At 40.4% G+C, this 18,232-nt stretch overlaps 1 protein-coding gene across 3 annotated transcripts in view; it reads left to right on the plus strand.

Annotated features, from left to right (window-relative positions):
• The window catches only part of PDE8B (phosphodiesterase 8B), a 264,149-nt gene that overhangs the window by 4,849 nt on the left and 241,068 nt on the right, over positions 1–18,232 (plus strand). Inside the window, exon 1 of one of the 3 annotated variants that reach the window (XM_061430025.1) lies at positions 6,231–6,251. The exons of the other annotated variants lie outside the window; for them this stretch is intronic. Coding sequence (XP_061286009.1) covers positions 6,246–6,251 — 6 coding nt within the window. The 5' untranslated portion in view covers positions 6,231–6,245. Of the gene's footprint in view, positions 1–6,230; positions 6,252–18,232 lie in introns of those variants that run through there. 3 annotated transcript variants of the gene reach the window in all.

Below are 18,232 nucleotides of genomic sequence, written 5' to 3' on the forward strand. Positions count from 1 at the left end.
CATTTTAATGCCCCTGGAACCAGGGTGTGTTTTGCAATCAATGGTACCTGAGAGTTAGAAACATTTTCCCATCGATCTGCCTGAGAAGATAACCTCAGACTTAGGTTCTCACCGCAACTTTTCCTTGGAAACATAAGGAGTTAAGACAAGTGTGGATTGCTCTATACCTGGGATGAATTATCTGTCTTGATTATTGTGAAACTCTAGATTCCTGGGACCACTCTGGGACTAGGAGAGCTTGCAGTGGTCATGTGGCCTTGGGCCTGCTGGACTAGAGCGATATGGAGGCCAAAGGAAACCAAGGTAGCGGGTTCTCTGGAGCTGAACCATACACATCACCTCTAGCAACTGTGAGCATCCCCCGAAGCAGAGGAAGGCCAAGGCCAGATCTGCGTTGGGAGTAGTTGCTGGCCTGCCTATGAGACCACAGACACTGTACGAACTGTATTTCCTGTCCTGTCTCCTGCTGTGAAGCTAAGGAAGGGCACAGCTAGGAATTCAAGGGTGTTGTGAATTGATTACCCATCTGGATCTGTGACGACTCTTGCTGGTGGGACAGCACTTTATCAACTGCTGACGGCCAGGCAGTGGTTGTGATATACTTGTCATTGCCTGTGAATGCACTTACTAAGTATTACTTTCTGATATTTTCAACTTTTCAGTGGAGATAGGTGCATTGTTGATGATACATATCTTGAATTTAGTTATTGATTCAGGTGATTTCAAAAAGGTTACACTGTGATTTGGCGTTAAAACAAATGTTTACATGGTTATACGGAGAGTAGAGGGGCTAGAGCAGGGTGGATAAATTTGATATTGATAAAGCAAAATATTTGTCATTGGAGAAATGATGCGATTTCAGTTTTCTTTTTTTGCAAATGCCTTTAATATGGAGCCAAATGCTTTTAATATGGAAAAGATACCCACAAGTACATTGAGCTAGATTTATATTTTATTATTGAGATATACACAAGAGGATTACCTATTATGTCAAGTTACTAAACCAAAGGCAGGAGAAATTGCCAAATCCCTCAGTATAGTTGAAAAAATTCGAGGCTGTGAGAGGCTACTGGAACCAATTCTTGTATCTTATAAGACTATTATTATGCCATTATGGGAGAAGGCAATGGTGACCCACTCCAGTAGTCTTGCCTGGAGAATCCCATGGACGGAGGAGCCTGGTGGGCGACGGTCCATGGGGTCTCGAAGAGTCAGATACGACTGAGCGACTTCACTTTCACTTTTCACTTTCATGTACTGGAGAAGAAAATGGCAACCCACTCCAGTGTTCTTGCCTGGAGAATCCCAGGGACGGAGGAGCCTGGTGGGCTGCCATCTATGGGGTCGCACAGAGTCGGACATGACTGATGTGATTTAGCAGCAGCAGCAGCAGCAGCAGCATGCCATTATGTCATAATTAAATGGGCAGCATTTTTTTTTCTCTTAATGGTACATAAAGTGATGGTGTTTTGTACAATCAGTGGTATCTTAGATTTGATTGTTGTTATTGCTCAGTCGTGTCCGACTCTTTGTGACCCCATGGACTGCAGCACACCAGGCTTCCCTGTGTATCACCATTTCCCAGAGCTTGCTCAAACTCATGTCCATTGAGTCAGTGATGCCATTCAACCATCTCGTCCTCTGTATCCCCTTCTGGAATATGGTAAAAGTGGTAAAGAGAGGTCTGGAACGTAGATCTCCTGCCTCACAAGCTTTAATTTCCCTTGCATTCACATTCCTTGACCAAGGTGTTATCGGTAGCCTCCAGATTGGTGACAGAGTCATCTTCATGACCCTCAGAGTGAGGAGCCTAGGCTGCAAAATTTAAGGAGGCCTTCAAATACAGGGCCAGCATCTGAGAGTGAATACCTTCTTAAAATGGCAATCTAGTTATCTTGCCCTAGTCCCAGCCCCGGTTTTGAGCTTTGAAAAAGATTTCAAAGTTTTCCCTAGATGATTAGGAAAATTAAACGGAAGTATAAGTGGATGAAAAAACAATCATCTAAAACACATGACCAGCCAGTGTCCTCCATTGCAAGTATGAGTGCTCCTGAGTGAGACCTGTGGAGAGCATCGCCAGCAGCGGTGGGCACGTTGCTAAGACAATGACCTCAGAAACACACAGTGTGTGAGTTCTTTACCCTTGTACGTGTGTTCGGAGGCCATGGCTGACTAATAGGAAAACAAATGATTTTTGTAAGTTTCTAGGCTCTTTTACTAGTTCCATTTAGCATTTTTAAAGCGAAAATTCAAGGCCATCTTCCTTGCAATGGCATGGAATGTGAAGAGGTAAATTCAGCACCTCATCAAATCGCCTCTGTTTTGAAAAACTGCACAAAAGATCTTCTCAGTAACCCAGGAGTGCCTTAGAAGGTTGGGGAGTTCCGGATCCTGTCCTAGCTAGTGGTGGGGTGATATGAGGAAGATGAATATAAATAATATCAATGTAGACTTTACTATGAGCCTCTTTGGCAAACAAGCCATTGAATGGTATTTCTGCCTGAGGAGCATCCTTTAACAATACACATTTTTATGTCTCAAAGAGGAAAAACTCAGTTTTATCTCAGAATGGCATTTTCCAAGGGGCAGTGCCCGCTGAGGTATTCTCACCATCTGTCTTTTGCTGAGCAGGCTTCTCCATTTAAGGAAGGGTATTTCAGGTATCAACAAAAGAGTCTGAAATGCAGTACTTGGATGCAATCTTAAAAATGACAGAATGATCTCTGTTTCTTACCAAGGCAAACCATTCAATATCGCAGTAATCCAAGTCTATGCCCCAACCAGTAATGCTGAAGAAGCTGAAGTTGAATGGTTCTATGAAGACCTGCAAGATCTTTTACAACTAACACCCAAAAAAGATGTCCTTTTCATTATAGGGGACTGGAATGCGAAAGTAGGCAGTCAAGAAACACCTGGAGTAACAGGCAGATTTGGCCTTGGAATACAGAATGAAGCAGAATGAAGAGTTCTGCCAAGAAAATGCACTGGTCATAGCAAACACCCTCTTCCAACAACACAAGAGAAGACTCTATACATGGACATCACCTGATGTTCAACGCCGAAATCAGATTGATTATATTCTTTGCAGCCAAAGATGGAGAAGCCCTATACAGTCAACAAAAACAAGACCAGGAGCTGACTGTGGCTCAGATCATGAACTCCTTATTGCCAAATTCAGACTGAAATTGAAGAAAGTAGGGAAAACCACTAGACCATTCAGGTATGACCTAAATCAAATCCCTTATGATTATACAGTGGAAATGAGAAATAGATTTAAGGGACTAGATCTGATAGATAGAGTGCCTGATGAACTATGGACGGAGGTTTGTGACATTGTACAGGAGACAGGGATCAAGACCATCCCCATGGAAAAGAAATGCAGAAAAGCAAAATGGCTGTCTGAGGAGGCCTTACAAATAGCTGTGAAAAGAAGAGAAGCGAAACGGAAAGGAGAAAAGGAAAGATATAAACATCTGAATGCAGAGTTCCAAAGAATAGCAAGAAGAGAAAAGAAAGCCTTCCTCAGCGATCAATGCTAAGAAATAGAGGAAAACAACAGAATGGGAAAGACTAAAGATCTCTTCAAGAAAACTAGAGATACCAAGGGAACATTTCATGGAAAGATGGGCTCGATAAAGGACAGAAATGGTATGGACCTAACAGAAGCAAAAGATATTAAGAAGAGGTGGCAGGAATACACAGAAGAACTGTATAAACAAGATCTTCACAACCCAGATAATCACGATTGTGATTATCTCAATCACAATCTAGGTGTGAGTGATCTAGGTGTGATCACTCACCTAGAGCCAGACATCCTGGCATGTGAAGTCAAGTGGGCCCTAGAAAGCATCACTATGAACAAAGCTAGTGGAGGTGATGGCATTCCAGTGGAGCTATTTCAAATCCTAAAAGATGATGCTGTGAAAATGCTGCACTCAATATGCCAGCAAATTTGGAAAACTCAGCAGTTGCCACAGGACTGGAAAAGGTCAGTTTTCATTCCTATCCTAAAGAAAGGCAATGCCAAAGAATGCTCAAACTACCGCACAATTGCACTCATCTCACACACTAGTAAAGTAATGCTCAAAATTCTCCAAGCCAGGCTTCAGAAATATGTGAACCGTGAAATTCCTGATGTTCAAGCTGGTTTTAGAAAAGGCAGAGGAACCAGAGATCAAATTGCCAACATCTGCTGGATCATGGAAAAAGTAAGAGAGTTCCAGAAAAACATTTATTTCTGCTTTATTGACTATGCCAAAGCCTTTGACTGTGTGGATCACAAGAAACTGTGGAAAATTCTGAAAGAGATGGGAATACCAGACCACCTGACCTGCCTCTTGAGAAACCTATATGCAGGTCAGGAAGCAACAGTTAAACCTGGACATGGAACAACAGACTGGTTCCAAATAGGAAAAGGAGTATATCAAGGCTGTATATTGTCACCCTGCTTATTTAACTTATATGCACAGTACATCATGAGAAACACTGGGCTGGAAGAAACACAAGCTGGAATCAAGATTGCTGGGAGAAATAATAACCTCAGATATGCAGATGGCAGAAAGTGAAGAGGAACTAAAAAGACTCTTGATGAAAGTGAAAGTGGAGAGTGAAAAAGTTGGCTTAAAGCTCAACATTCAGAAAACGAAGATCATGGCATCTGGTCCCATCACTTCATGGGAAAGAGATGGGGAAACAGTGGAAACAGTGTCAGACTTTATTTTTCTGGGCTTCAAAATCACTGCAGATGGTGATTGCAGCCATGAAACTAAAAGACGCTTACTCCTTGGAAGGAAAGTTATGACCAACCTAGATAGCATATTGAAAAGCAGAGACATTACTTTGCCAACAAAGGTCCATCTGGTCAAGGCTATGGTTTTTCCTGTGGTCATGTATGGATGTGAGAGTTGGACTGTGAAGAAGGCTGAGCGCCGAAGAATTGATGCTTTTGAACTGTGGTGTTGGAGAAGACTCTTGAGAGTCCCTTGGACTGCAAGGAGATCCAACCAGTCCATTCTGAAGGGGATCAGCCCTGGGATTTCTTTGGAAGGAATGATGCTAAAGCTGAAACTCCAGTACTTTGGCCACCTCATGCGAAGAGTTGACTCATTGGAAAAGACTGTGATGCTGGGAGGGATTGGGGGCAGGAGGAGAAGGGGACGACAGAGGATGAGATGGCTGGATGGCACCACTGACTCAATGGACGTGAGTCTGAGTGAATTCCGGGAGTTGGTGATGGACAGGGAGGCCTGGTGTGCTGCGATTCATGGGGTTACAAAGAGTTGGACACGACTGAGTGACTGAACTGAACTGAACTGACTGATTTCAGGTGTTTTCATGTAGCAGGCGCCAGAAGTTCTTAGCATGAGCTTACTCATGTTGTAGGAATCCATTCTGTTGAAAAGGCCATAGCACCCCCATGAAAGTGAAAGGCACTCAGTCGTGTCTGACTCTTTGTGACCCCATGGACTATGCAGTCCATGGAGTTCTCCAGGCCAGAATACTGGAGTGGGTAGTCATTTCCTTCTCCAGGAGATCTTCCCAACCCAAGGGTGGAACCCGGGTTTCCCACATTGCAGGCGGATTCTTTACCAGCTGAGCCACCAGGGAAGCCCGATGGATCTCTACAATTGCAGAAAAGATCCCGTGGCTTCAGGGATCGCACAAGAGAGAAAAACAAGCAGGAACATGGGAGAGCAGAATGGAAGGAGAACAAGGGAAGGCTGCCTGGAGGAAGAAAAAAAGCACCATGTCCCAACCCTTTTGCATCACAGGACAAGGAGGACAATGGTGATGTTGTCTGAGATGCTGGAGGTGGTGGACAAGGCACTGTCTGCTCCAGGCCCTGCACAGGTTGCCTGAGGGCTGAGAGAACCAGTATCTTGTCATACTGTGCCATACAGGCAGTCCATTGCTGAGAAAACCCTGGCGGAAAGTGTAGCCGTCAGCAGGAGGGAGGCAGGGAGCCCAGGGCCACTGGCTTATCCTCCCCGCCTGCCTTAAACACTGAGCGGCCTCTTGTCTTGACCCACATGTAACTGGTCTTCTTATTTCTGCCCGAAGCCCTACCTCATAGGCTCGTCTGCGGAACTTCTCTCTTTTTCTGTCTGAGCAAGATCTGGAGACCAGGGAGAGCTACGGGCAGCAGAGGAGGATGTAGCCGAGGGTGGTTGCGTCTCCCCTCTGACTTCTCTTCCGTTAAAGGAGCAGGTTTCCAGTGCCCATGCAACAAGTTACTACTGAGCATCATGCAGGTAGCAGACAGTGTTTCTCTCCTCTTGGCGCTTACCTTCTGGTGTGGGGTGAGGGGAAAGAATGAGAGAGTGAGAGAGAAAGCAAGCAAGTCAGAGGGCGGTCAGCATGTCTGAGGGAGAGAGATCACCAGGGAGAAGATAAACCCAGAGAGGACTTCCTGAGGTGGGGTAGGGAATGTTGCTTTATTCACTTAGGGTGTTAGAGAAGGCCTCCCTGGAAAGGTAACATTTGAGCCAAGTCCCAGAGGAAACGGGAAGCGAGCTGTGTAGATGGTTGGGAAATGCATTCCCAGCAGGGAGGAAGAGTAGGTGCAGAAACCTTGAAGGAGTATTGCCATCTCCAAAGTGCAGTGTGGAGGCCAGTGCAGTCAAAGAGGTCACTGAGGGCCTTGTCCTCTGCTGTGAAGACTCTGAGCCAGATGGGAGTGATGGAGCCTGATCTAAGCTGGGGCGATCATGCCGGCTGCTGTATTGAGAGTAACCTGAGGGGAGCCAGGGTGAAGCCTTGGTCCAAATAAAGCCCCACCTGGACGCCTTTCTTCATAACCTGCCTTTGAGTACCTCTGAGAGTTTTCTGGAGAAGGCAATGGCACCCCACTCCAGTACTCTTGCCTGGAAAAGCCCATGGACAGAGGAGCCTGGTAGGCTGCAGTCCTTGGTGTCACTAAGAGTCGGGGACGACTGAGAGACTTCATTTTCACTTTTCACTTTCATGCATTGGAGAAGGAAATGGCAACCCACTCCAGTATTCTTGCCTGGAGAATCCCAGGGACAGAGGAGCCTAATGGGCTGCCGTCTATGGGGTCGCACAGAGTCGAACACGACTGAAGTGACGTAGCAGTAGCAGCAAGAGAGTTTTCAAGGGAAAAGGTAGGTCATGGTTTGTTAATTGAAAAATACTGCTCTACGTAAATAAACCTAGTCAGTGGACAGATGAGAACTGATGGAATCGTTGGTTGCAGAAATGGATCTGATAAATGGGGTGAAAGAAAGAGAGAGAGAAGCCTACCACCCGTGAATTTGGTGCTGTTGCCAAGTGAGGCACACTAAGAGCCAGGAGAAAGCCAGTCTTGGCTAATCCGTGATCTGACACACACCTGGGTGCGACAGACGTGCTCCTGCAAGCTTCCTTTCGCTTGGTCACAGCAACATTGGTCTGGTTTCAATGACTGCGTTCACAGGTCTGAAAATCCCACCATCGCACTGGGTCTAACATATGCAGCAGCTGTCTGATCTACTGGCCAAGGCCTTCTACAGAATTAAAACAACTGCTGGTCTCTTAATATGTATTCCAGAAAAGCTTTCATCAGCTGAAGTAAAAATAGACTCAAGAGTAACATCATTAGTAAAGAATGGCATGCTCATTTTTTAGTCATACCATAGGTTGAGTGTTTAAAACAGCAGATAATTAGTTTCTCATAATTCAAAGCAAGAAGCCCAAGACCAAGATGCCATCAGAGTTAGTTTCCAAGAGGCTCCTCTCCGTGGCTTGTAGATGGCTGTCTTCTCACTATGTCCTAAGAGGGCCTTTTTCCTGGCACTCATGGAGAGTGCTATGGTGTCTCATCTTTCCTTAGGGTCACCAGTCCTATCGGATTAGGGCCCCACCCATTATTTCCCTAAAGGCCCTATTTGCAAATATAGTCATATCAAGCATTAAGACGTCAACCTTTGAATTTTGGGGGGCACTTCAGTCTGTAACATCAGGCAAATGTTGCAAGTTTTTTTTTAATGTACCTTTAAAGTGTACAGTGTGCTGGTTTGGACAGAAGTGCAGCCCATGAAACATTACTGCAATCCAGATATAGTACTGTTCTCTCATCTCCTCCCTTGTGCTTTTGCCCGTCAATTCGCAACCCCACCATAGACCTCAAGTAGCCAGTAGTCTTCTTCTTATTCCAGTAGGCTAGATTTATCTTTTCTAGAATTTCATATCAGTCAACTCGTACACGTAGCCTTTTGTGTCTGTGTCCTTTCACCCAGTGTGATGATCTTGAGATTCATTCACGTTGCCGTGTGTATCTGCAGTGTGTCACGTTTGATCACTGAGTCGTATTCTGTTTTATGGATGTACTGCAGTTTACTTACTCAGCTGGTAATAAACACTTGGGTTATTTCCAGCTTGGAGCTATTATTTTAAACTCCGCTCTAGACCAGCCTTTGGGCATGTATTTTCATTGCTGTTGGGTGAGTGCCTAGAAGTGAAATCTCATGGTTGTAAGGTAAGTATATGTTTAATATAAAACTGCTGGGCTATTTACATTCCCACCAGCAATGTGTGAGAGCGCCAGCTATTCTGCATCCTTGTCGTCACTTGGTATTGTCGGTCTCTTGCATTTTTAGCCATTTGAGCAAATGTATCATGATATCTCGTTGTGACTCTATTTGCAGCTTCACTAATGACTAGTAATGATGCTGAGCATTTTCTTTTTCATGTGCCTACTGGCTATTTTAATGTCTTGTATTGTGAAGTGTCTGTTCAAGGTTTTTACCCAGTTTTTATTTGTCTTGATCATTGATTATAAGAATTCTTTATATATTCTGCATACAAGTCTTTGAACATGTATTTCTTCCAGTCTGTGGCTTGCCTTTTTGTCTTCTTAGGATTAGCTTTAAAAGAGCACACTTTTACACTTTTGTTGAATTCCAGTTTATCGAGTGTTTTTTCTTTCACGGTTTATGCATTTTACATTCTTTCTAGGTAATGTTTGCTCACCCCTAGTTTGTAAAGATCTTCTCCTGTGTCTATTTCTAGCTTCTTTAGTTCCACGGTCTATTTCCAGTCAATATTTGTGTATAGTGTAAGGTAAGGGATGAGGGCTGCTAGTTTGTATTTTGTTTTTGCATATGGCTATCCACCATTTGTTGAAAAGGTTATATTTGCTCCGTTGAATTTTCTTGGCACTTTCATTGCAAATTAATTGACTCTCTTAACTGAGTCTCTATGTGGACACTATCCTTATGCCAGTACCACTGTCTTAATTACTATAGCTTTATATTAAATTTCCAGAGAAGGCAATGGCACCCCACTCCAGTACTCTTGCCTGGAGAATCCCAGGGACGGGGGAGCCTGGTGGGCTGCCATCTATGGGGTCGCACAGAGTTGGACATGACTGAAGCGACTTAGCAGCAGCAGCAGCAGCATATTAAATTTCAAAATCAAATATTGTTATCTTCCAACTTTGTTTTTTCTTTTTTAAAATACATTTGCATTTCTACACAAATTTTAAAGTCACTTTGCCAGTTTCTACCAAGAAAACCTACTGGGGTTTTGACTGAAACTGTATTGAATCTATTGATCAGTTGAGGAAGAATCAGCATCCCAGCAGAATAGTCTTCTGATCCAAGAATATTATATGCAGCTATTTATTAAGGACTTCTTAATCTCTCTCAGCTGAGTCTTATAGCTTTCAATCCAGGGATCTAGAGAGAGACTTTTATGCTTTTAATATCATTGTAAATAGTGTTTTAAATTTCAGTTTCCAGTTGTTCATTTTTAGTATATAGAATGTAATTAATTTTTGCTTGTTGACATGTATCCTGTGAGTTTGCTAAATTCACTTGTTCTAGTAGCTTTTTCTGTAGAGTGTTTAGGACTTTATCTGTGCAATTATGTTGTCTGTGAATAAAGTTCTACTTGTTCCTTTCCAATCTGAATGCTGCTGCTGCTGCTGCTAAGTCACTCCAGTCGTGTCCGACTCTGTGTGACCCCATAGACGGAAGCCCACCAGGCTCCCCCGTCCCTGGGATTCTCTAGGCAAGAACACTGGAGTGGGTTGCCATTTCCTTCTCCAACGCATGAAAGTGAAAAGTGAAAGGGAAGTCACTTAGTCGTGTTCGATTCTTCACGACCCCATGAACTGCAGCCTACCAGGCTCCTCCATCCATGGGATTTTCCAGGCAAGAGTACTGGAGTGGGGTTCCAGCGCCTTCTCTGTTCCAATCTGAGTTGCTCTCCTTTTTCTCTATTATACTGGCTAGGGTCCCCAGTGTAGATTTGATAATAGTGCACACCTGTGCCTTATTCCTGATCTGGGGGGGAAGCACTCAGTCTTTCACTTTTAAGTAGGATGATTGCTGTTCGTTTTTCATAGAGATTTAAAAAATCAGATTGAAAAAGTTCCTTTCTACAACTGATTTATTGAGAGTTCTTATCATGAATAGATAGCACATTGTCAAATGCTTTTCCTACATCTATTGCGATGATGATTTTTTCCCCTTCATTCTGTTAATGAACTATATTGATTTTTTATTATGGCAAATGCACATAACAGAAGATTCACTTTTTCACCATTTTAAAGTATACGATTCAGTGCTGTTAAGTATGTGCATAATGTTGTACAACCACCACTACTACCCAGTTCCAAACATTTTTGTCTCTCCAAAAGGAAAGCCCGTGCCCAGTAGGCACCACTCCCCATTCACATCTTCCTCCAGCCCCTGGTCACCACTAATCTGCTTTCTGTCTCTGGATTTGCCTATTCTGGGAATTTGACATAAACAGAACCACAGTGTGTGGCCTTTGTGTTTGGCTTCTTTTACTTAGCATAATGTCTTCAAGGTTCATCCATGTTGTGGTATGTATCCATACTTCATGTTTTAAAAATGACTGTATAGTGTTCATGGGTTTCCCAGGTGGCTTAATGGTAAAGAACCTGCCAATATAGGAGACATTGGAGATGCTGGTTTGATCCCTGGGTCAGGGAAGATCCCCTAGAGTAGGAAACGGCAACCCACCCCAGTTTTCCTGCCTGGGAAATCCCATGGACAGAGGAGCGTGGTGGGCTACAGTCCATGGGGTCACAAAGAGTCAGGCGTGACTGAGCACACACTCACTAGTATTGCTGTATAGTATAGATACACCACATTTTGTTTATCCTTTCATCTCTCAATGAATATTTGGGCTGCTTCCACCTTTTGGCTCTTATGAACGGTGCCGCTGTCAACATTCATGTAAGTTTTTGAACATCTGTTGTCAATTCTTGGGGTATAAGGGTTTCAGGTTTTGCACATCATTACTAAACTTGTTATTTTTCTTTTTTAAAAAAATTTAGGTATCTTAGTGGGTACCAAGTGACATCTCACTGTGGTTGTGAATTGCATTTCCCTTTTATCCTTGTTCGCCACTTGTATATCTTCTTTGGAGAAATTTTTATTCAAGTTCTTCGCCCCTTTTTCCATTAGGTTTTTTGGTCTTTTTTATAGTTGACTTGTAGAGGTTTTTTTTTTTTTTAATATATATATATTCTGGATCATTAACCCTTATCAGGTATTTGATTCTCAAATATTTTCTCCTGTTCTGTGAAGTGTCTTTTCACTTCCTTGACAGTGTCTTTTGGTGTACAAGTTTTTAGTTTTAATGAAGTCCAATTTATGGATTTTTCTTTTGTTGCTTGTACTTTTTGGTGTCGTGTTTAAAAAACCTTTGCCAAATTCAAGATCATGAAAATTTGCCCCTATGTTTTCTTCTAAGAGTCTTATAATTTTAACTTTTAAATTTGTCTGTGACACATTTTTAGTTTTTATATGTGATGTGAGGAAAGAGTCCAGCTTCATTCTTTCACACACTGATTGACTTTTGAATGTGAAACTAACCTTGCATTCCTCGGATAAACACAACTTGATCATGGTGTACTATTTAGAAAAATATATTACTGGAATTGATTTGCTAAATTTTGTTAGGATTTTGCATTTATGTTCAGGGAGATGTTACCTGAAATTTTCTTTTCTTAGAATGTCTATTCTTTTGTAGTTTGCTTTATCATCTGGATAATTTTGGCCTTATGAATTGTGAAGCGTTTCTTATTGTTCAGTTTTATGAAAATGTTTGTGTAGTGTTGGTATTATTTCTTCCTGGTGAGCTTTATAGGCTTCACCAGAGAGTATTTCTGAGACTGGCGTTTTCTTTGTAAGCAAATTTTAAACACAAATTCAGTTTCTTTAGGGAAATTTACATTTAAAAATACTTTTTCTTGAGTGAGGTTTGATACTTTGAGTAATTATCTAAATTGTTAATTTATTCAGATAAACTTGTTTGCATTATTTCTTCTTAATCTTTTAATGACTATAGGATGACTGATGTCAATAACTGGTGTCTTCTTTTTTATTGGCCAGTCTTGCTAGAGGTTTATTAATTTTATTGATCTTTCAAAAAACCAGCTTTTGCATACATTGAGTTTGCCTATTGTTCACTTGTCTCCTATATATTAATTTCTGCTTTTATATTGTGTCCTTTTTTCTTCTTAGTTTAGATCTAATTTTCTCATTTTTATTTTCCATAGACTTTTAAGTGGAATCTTAGCTCCCTAGAGTTAAGCCTTCTTCTAATAAAAGCTTTTAAAGCCATAAATTTCCCTTTAAGAACCACTTTAGCTTATATACAAGGTTCTATTTCATTTCAGTTTTATTCAGTTGAAATATTTTCTAATTTCCCTAGTTCTTATTTGACTTATGGATTACTTAGTATGTTGTTTAATTTCCAAATATATCTGGGTTTTTCAGATAATTTTCTTATTGAGTTCTACTTTAAAACCACTGTGATCAGAGAATATTCTGTGTGTGAGTTCAATCTTTTAAATATATTGAGACTTGTTTATGGATTAGCCTATAGTATATCTTAGTGAGTGTTAACATGTGTACCTGAAAAAAAAAATTTATTCTGCTCTTATTGGGTAGTGGGATCAGTATAAATTATGCCAAGTTGATAAATGGTATTTTGCAAGTGTTTTATATACTTACTCTTTTTCTATTTGTTGTATCAATTGCTGCAAGACGAAATTTCTGAGTAGAATTGTAGACTTGTCTACTCCTCTTTTCAGCTTTATCAGTTTTTGTTTAATGTGTACTGAAGTTCTCCAATTGAGCGCTTCCATATTTAGGATTGTTGTGTCTTCTGGATGAATTGACCTCTCTATCATAATGAAATGCCCTTTGTTATGCCTAAGTATATCTTATTCTGAAATCTACTTTATCTGATAATCATTATAGCCAGCTTTCTTTTTAGTCTTTGCAGGGTATATCTTATTCTATCCTTATCCTATCTTATTCTATCCTATTACTTTTAACTAATCCATCTTTATATTTAAAGAAGATTTTTTAAAGTAATATATAATTGGTTTAATTATTGTGCTTGGATAATTTACATTTAAAGTAATTAGTAATCACAGTAATTTAATTAAAACATTTATATGGTAGAATATAGGGCACTCACATTAGTATTTGTTTCCTTTTTTCATCTGTTTTTTATTTGTTTTTACCCTCTTTGCGTTCTTTCATGTTAACTGAGTAATTTTAATGATTTTATTTCATATTGATCACTTCTTTGTTTCTCTTCTTAGTGATTGCTCTTAGATTCACAGTGTATATTTTTAAGTTATCATAATGCACTTTTAAATATTATTACACTCTTTACTGTTTAGAGTAAGAAGAATCCTACAATATGCTTCCATTTACTCCCTCCCGTCCTTTGTGCTGTTTTTGTCATTTTCCTTCTATATGTTTCATAAACACAATACATTGCTATTATTTTTGCTATAAAGTTAATTATCTTTTAAAAGCAATAAAAATAAGAGAAAGGTATTTTATGTTTACCCTCATGTTACCTTTATGTTTCCCCTTTACACACATTCCTTGGAGATATTGCAGTTTTGGTTCCGCCATTGCAATAAAGTGAATATTGCAGCAACGTGTCACATGCATGTTTTTGTTTCCCAGTGCCTATAAAAGTTGCTTTTACACCATACTATTGTCTCGTGAGTGTGCAGTACCACTATATCTACAAGTAACATACATGCTGCTAAGTCGCTTCAGTCGTGTCCAACTCTGTGCGACCCCATGGACTGCAGCCCACCAGGCTCCTCCGTCCATGGGATTTTCCAGGCAAGAGTACTGGAGTGGGGTGCCATTGCCTTCTCCAGTAACATACATACTTTAAATCAAAAGGATTTTGTTACTAAAAGAGGCTAACCATCAGACGAGCCTTCATTGAGTGGCAATAGTGGCATCAAAGATCACTGATCACATATCAGCATGACAAATATAATGATAATGAAAACATTTGAAATACTGAAAAAATTATTGAAATGTGACCCAGAAACACAAAATGAGCAAATGCTGTTGGAAAATTGGCGCTGATAGACTTGCTTGTTACAGGGTAGCCACATACCTTCAACTTATATGAACTGCCCTCTCTTCAAAGTACAGTAACACAGAGTACAACAGAACAGGGATGCCTGTATTTTAATGCTGTTCATTTATTTGTGTATGTTCTAATTCCTAACTGGTCTCATTTCCTCTACTTAAAGAACTGTTAACAATTTTCTTGTAATGCGTAATTGCTGATGATGAATTCTGTCAATTTTTGTTGGTCTGAAAAAGGCGTTATTTACCTTCATTTTTTGAATGAAATTTTTCCTACATATAGGTTGACAGTTTTCTCTTTCAGCACTTTAAAATAGTCCTCTATTTTCTTCTGGATATTTTTAGTTTCTAAGGAGAAGTCCATCATTGTTATTTTTTTTCCTCTGTATTTACTATGCCCTTTCCTCTGGCTTTTTAAAAGATTTTCTTTTTATCAATATTTCCAGAAATTATATTGTATCTTGGTATGGTTTTCTTTTGGTTTGTCCTGCTTGAAGTTTGTTGAATTTCTTAGATTTGTTGAGTCACTGAGGCTCTATTAGTTTTCTTTTAGCTTTCTCTCTCTCTTTGCTTTACTTTGAAAAATTTTAATTAACATGTCTTCTACTTTACTGGTCTTTTCTTCTTCAGTGTCTGATACGCTCTTTGTTCTATCCAGTGACTGTTTCATTTCAGAACTTATATTCTTCATTTTTAGCATTTGATTCCTTTTTAAAATCTCTTCTTTAAAAAAAAATCTTCTCACAATGTTTATGTTTTCCTTTCAATACTTGTACAATAGTTATAGTGGCTCTTTTAATGTTCTTATATGCTAATTATAATATTTTTTATTTCTGTTTCCATTTGCTGATCTTTCTTGTGATTACTGGCCATATTTCTTACTTATCATACCTAGTCTTTGCAATTGTATGTTCAGTTCAGTTCAGTTTAGTCGCTCAGTCGTGTCCGACTCTTTGCGACCCCATGAATTGCAGCACACCAGGCCTCCCTGTCCATCACCAACTCCCGGAGTTCACTGAGACTCACGTCCATCAAGTCAGTGATGCCATCCAGCCATCTCATCCTCTGTCGTCCCCTTCTCCTCCTGCCCCTAATCCCTCCCAGCATCAGAGTCTTTTCCAATGAGTCAACTCTTTGCATGAGGTAGCCAAAGTACTGGAGTTTCAGCTTTAGCATCATTCCTTCCAAAGAAATCCCAGGGCTGATCCCCTTCAGAATGGACTGGTTGGATCTCCTTGCAGTCCAAGGGACTCTCAAGAGTCTTCTCCAACACCACACTTCAAAAGCATCAATTCTTCGGCGCTCAGCCTTCTTCACAGTCCAACTCTCACATCCATACATGACCACAGGAAAAACCATAGCCTTGACCAGATGGACCTTTGTTGGCAAAGTAATGTCTCTGCTTTTCAATATGCTATCTAGGTTGGTCATAACTTTCCTTCCAAGGAGTAAGCGTCTTTTAATTTCATGGCTGCAGTCACCATCTGCAGTGATTTTGGAGCCCAAAAAAATAAAGTCTGACACTGTTTCCACTGTTTCCCCATCTCTTTCCCATGAAGTGATGGGACCAGATGCCATGATCTTCGTTTTCTGAATGTTGAGCTTTAAGCCAACTTTTTCACTCTCCACTTTCACTTTCATCAAGAGGCTTTTTAGTTCCTCTTCACTTTCTGCCATAAGGGTGGTGTCATCTGCATATCTGAGGTTATTGATATTTCTCCCGGCAATCTTGATTCCAGCTTGTGTTATGTTAGGCTTTTTAAATATTACATTGTAAGTGTTTAGATTTTTTTTTTTTCCTTAAAGAACGTTGGATTTTGTTTTGGCAGACAAGTTAATTTTGGTTCAATTTGACCTTTTAAAGGATTGCTTTTCAGCTTTTAAATGTAGGTCTGGTGTAGTATTTTCTAACCATTCTTTAACCTAATTAAAGCACGACCCACTGGGTTTTCTACTAAATTTTTGAGTGATCGACAAGGACTTTCTACTCTGGCTTGTGAGAACTTGGATGGCTCCCAATTCTTTGTGAGTTCTGAGTTGTTCAGCTTACAGCTTTCCAGTCACTCTCTTCCTGGTCTGTAGAATTTCACCCTACTCATGCATGTCTTGGTATTTAGTAAACTTTCAAGTATCCCTCAGTGCTCTTTGTATAGTTTCCTCTTTCTGAAACTCTGTCTCATAAATTCCAGCCACAAAAGCCTCTCCAAACTTTGATTTCTGTTACCTCAAGTCAGTGATGCCACAGGACTCCTTCTCTGCTCCAAGGTATGGAATGTCTCCAGAGTAAAAGCTAAGATTATATTATATACCTCATCTGTTTCCTTTCTCTCAGGAATGACAGTCCTGAGCTACCTATTGTCCAATATCTTAAAATAATTGTTTTGTATATTTTATCTGTTTTTTTAGTTGTTAATGGAATGGGGATAACTTTGGTTGCTGTTTCTTCATCAGAGCCATTAATTAGTCCATGCTTCAAATATTTATTCATGATCCTACACAAAAGATTGCCATCTCGAATGTGATTCTGTTTGAAGATGTACTCTGAGATGTTTTATGTTCTTTTTTCCTCATTCTTCCATAATTTAAAATAATGGACATTGCAAAGAAATTTGGAAGGATGCATTGCATTTTTTTTTATTATGAAATTGTCTGCCCCACAATGGCTTCTATGCCTATTCTCCAAATAGAGCTCATACAACTTATTGATACAGTATTCAAGCTCTGAAATGACTCTCAGACCTTTCCCAGGGGATACTTTTAAGCCCCTGATTGCTAGATTTCTACTAATGGCCATTCATGGCTTGCTCCCTACATTTCTTTTTTTTTTTTTTTTTTTACATGATTTTTATTTATTTATTTTTTTTTTATTCTTCCAATTTTATTTTATTTTTAAACTTTACATAATTGTATTAGTTTTGCCAAATATCAAAATGAATCCGCCACAGGTATACATGTGTTCCCCATCCCGAACCCTCCTCCCTCCTCCCTCCCCATACCATCCCTCTGGGCCGTCCCAGTGCACCAGCCCCAAGCATCCAGCATCATGCATCGAACCTGGACTGGCAACTCGTTTCCTACATGATATTTTACATGTTTCATTGCCATTCTCCCACATCTTCCCACCCTCTCCCTCTCCCACAGAGTCCATAAGACTGTTCTATACATCAGTGTCTCTTTTGCTGTCTCGTACACCGGGTTATTGTTACCATCTTTCTAAATTCCATATATATGCGTTAGTATACTGTATTTATGTTTTTCCTTCTGGCTTACTTCACTCTGTATAATAGGCTCCAGTTTCATCCACCTCATTAGAACTGATTCAAATGTATTCTTTTTAATGGCTGAGTAATACTCCATTGTGTATATGTACCACAGCTTTCTTATCCATTCATCTGCTGATGGACATCTAGGTTGCTTCCACGTCTTGGCTATTATAAACAGTGCTGCGATGAACATTGGGGTACACGTGTCTCTTTCCCTTCTGGTTTCCTCAGTGTGTATGCCCAGCAGTGGGGTTGCTGGATCATAAGGCAGTTCTATTTCCAGTTTTTTAAGGAATCTCCACACTGTTCTCCATAGTGGCTGTACTAGTTTGCATTCCCACCAACAGTGTAAGAGGGTTCCCTTTTCTCCACACCCTCTCCAGCATTTATTATTTGTAGACTTTTGGATCGCAGCCATTCTGACTGGTGTGAAATGGTACCTCATAGTGGTTTTGATTTGCATTTCTCTGATAATGAGTGATGTTGAGCATCTTTTCATGTGTTTGTTAGCCATCTGTATGTCTTCTTTGGAGAAATGTCTATTTAGTTCTTTGGCCCATTTTTTGATTGGGTCGTTTA

Source organism: Bos javanicus, chromosome 10 (genome assembly GCF_032452875.1).
Source record: "Bos javanicus breed banteng chromosome 10, ARS-OSU_banteng_1.0, whole genome shotgun sequence".
In the NCBI taxonomy this organism is placed as follows: Eukaryota; Metazoa; Chordata; class Mammalia; order Artiodactyla; family Bovidae; genus Bos; species Bos javanicus.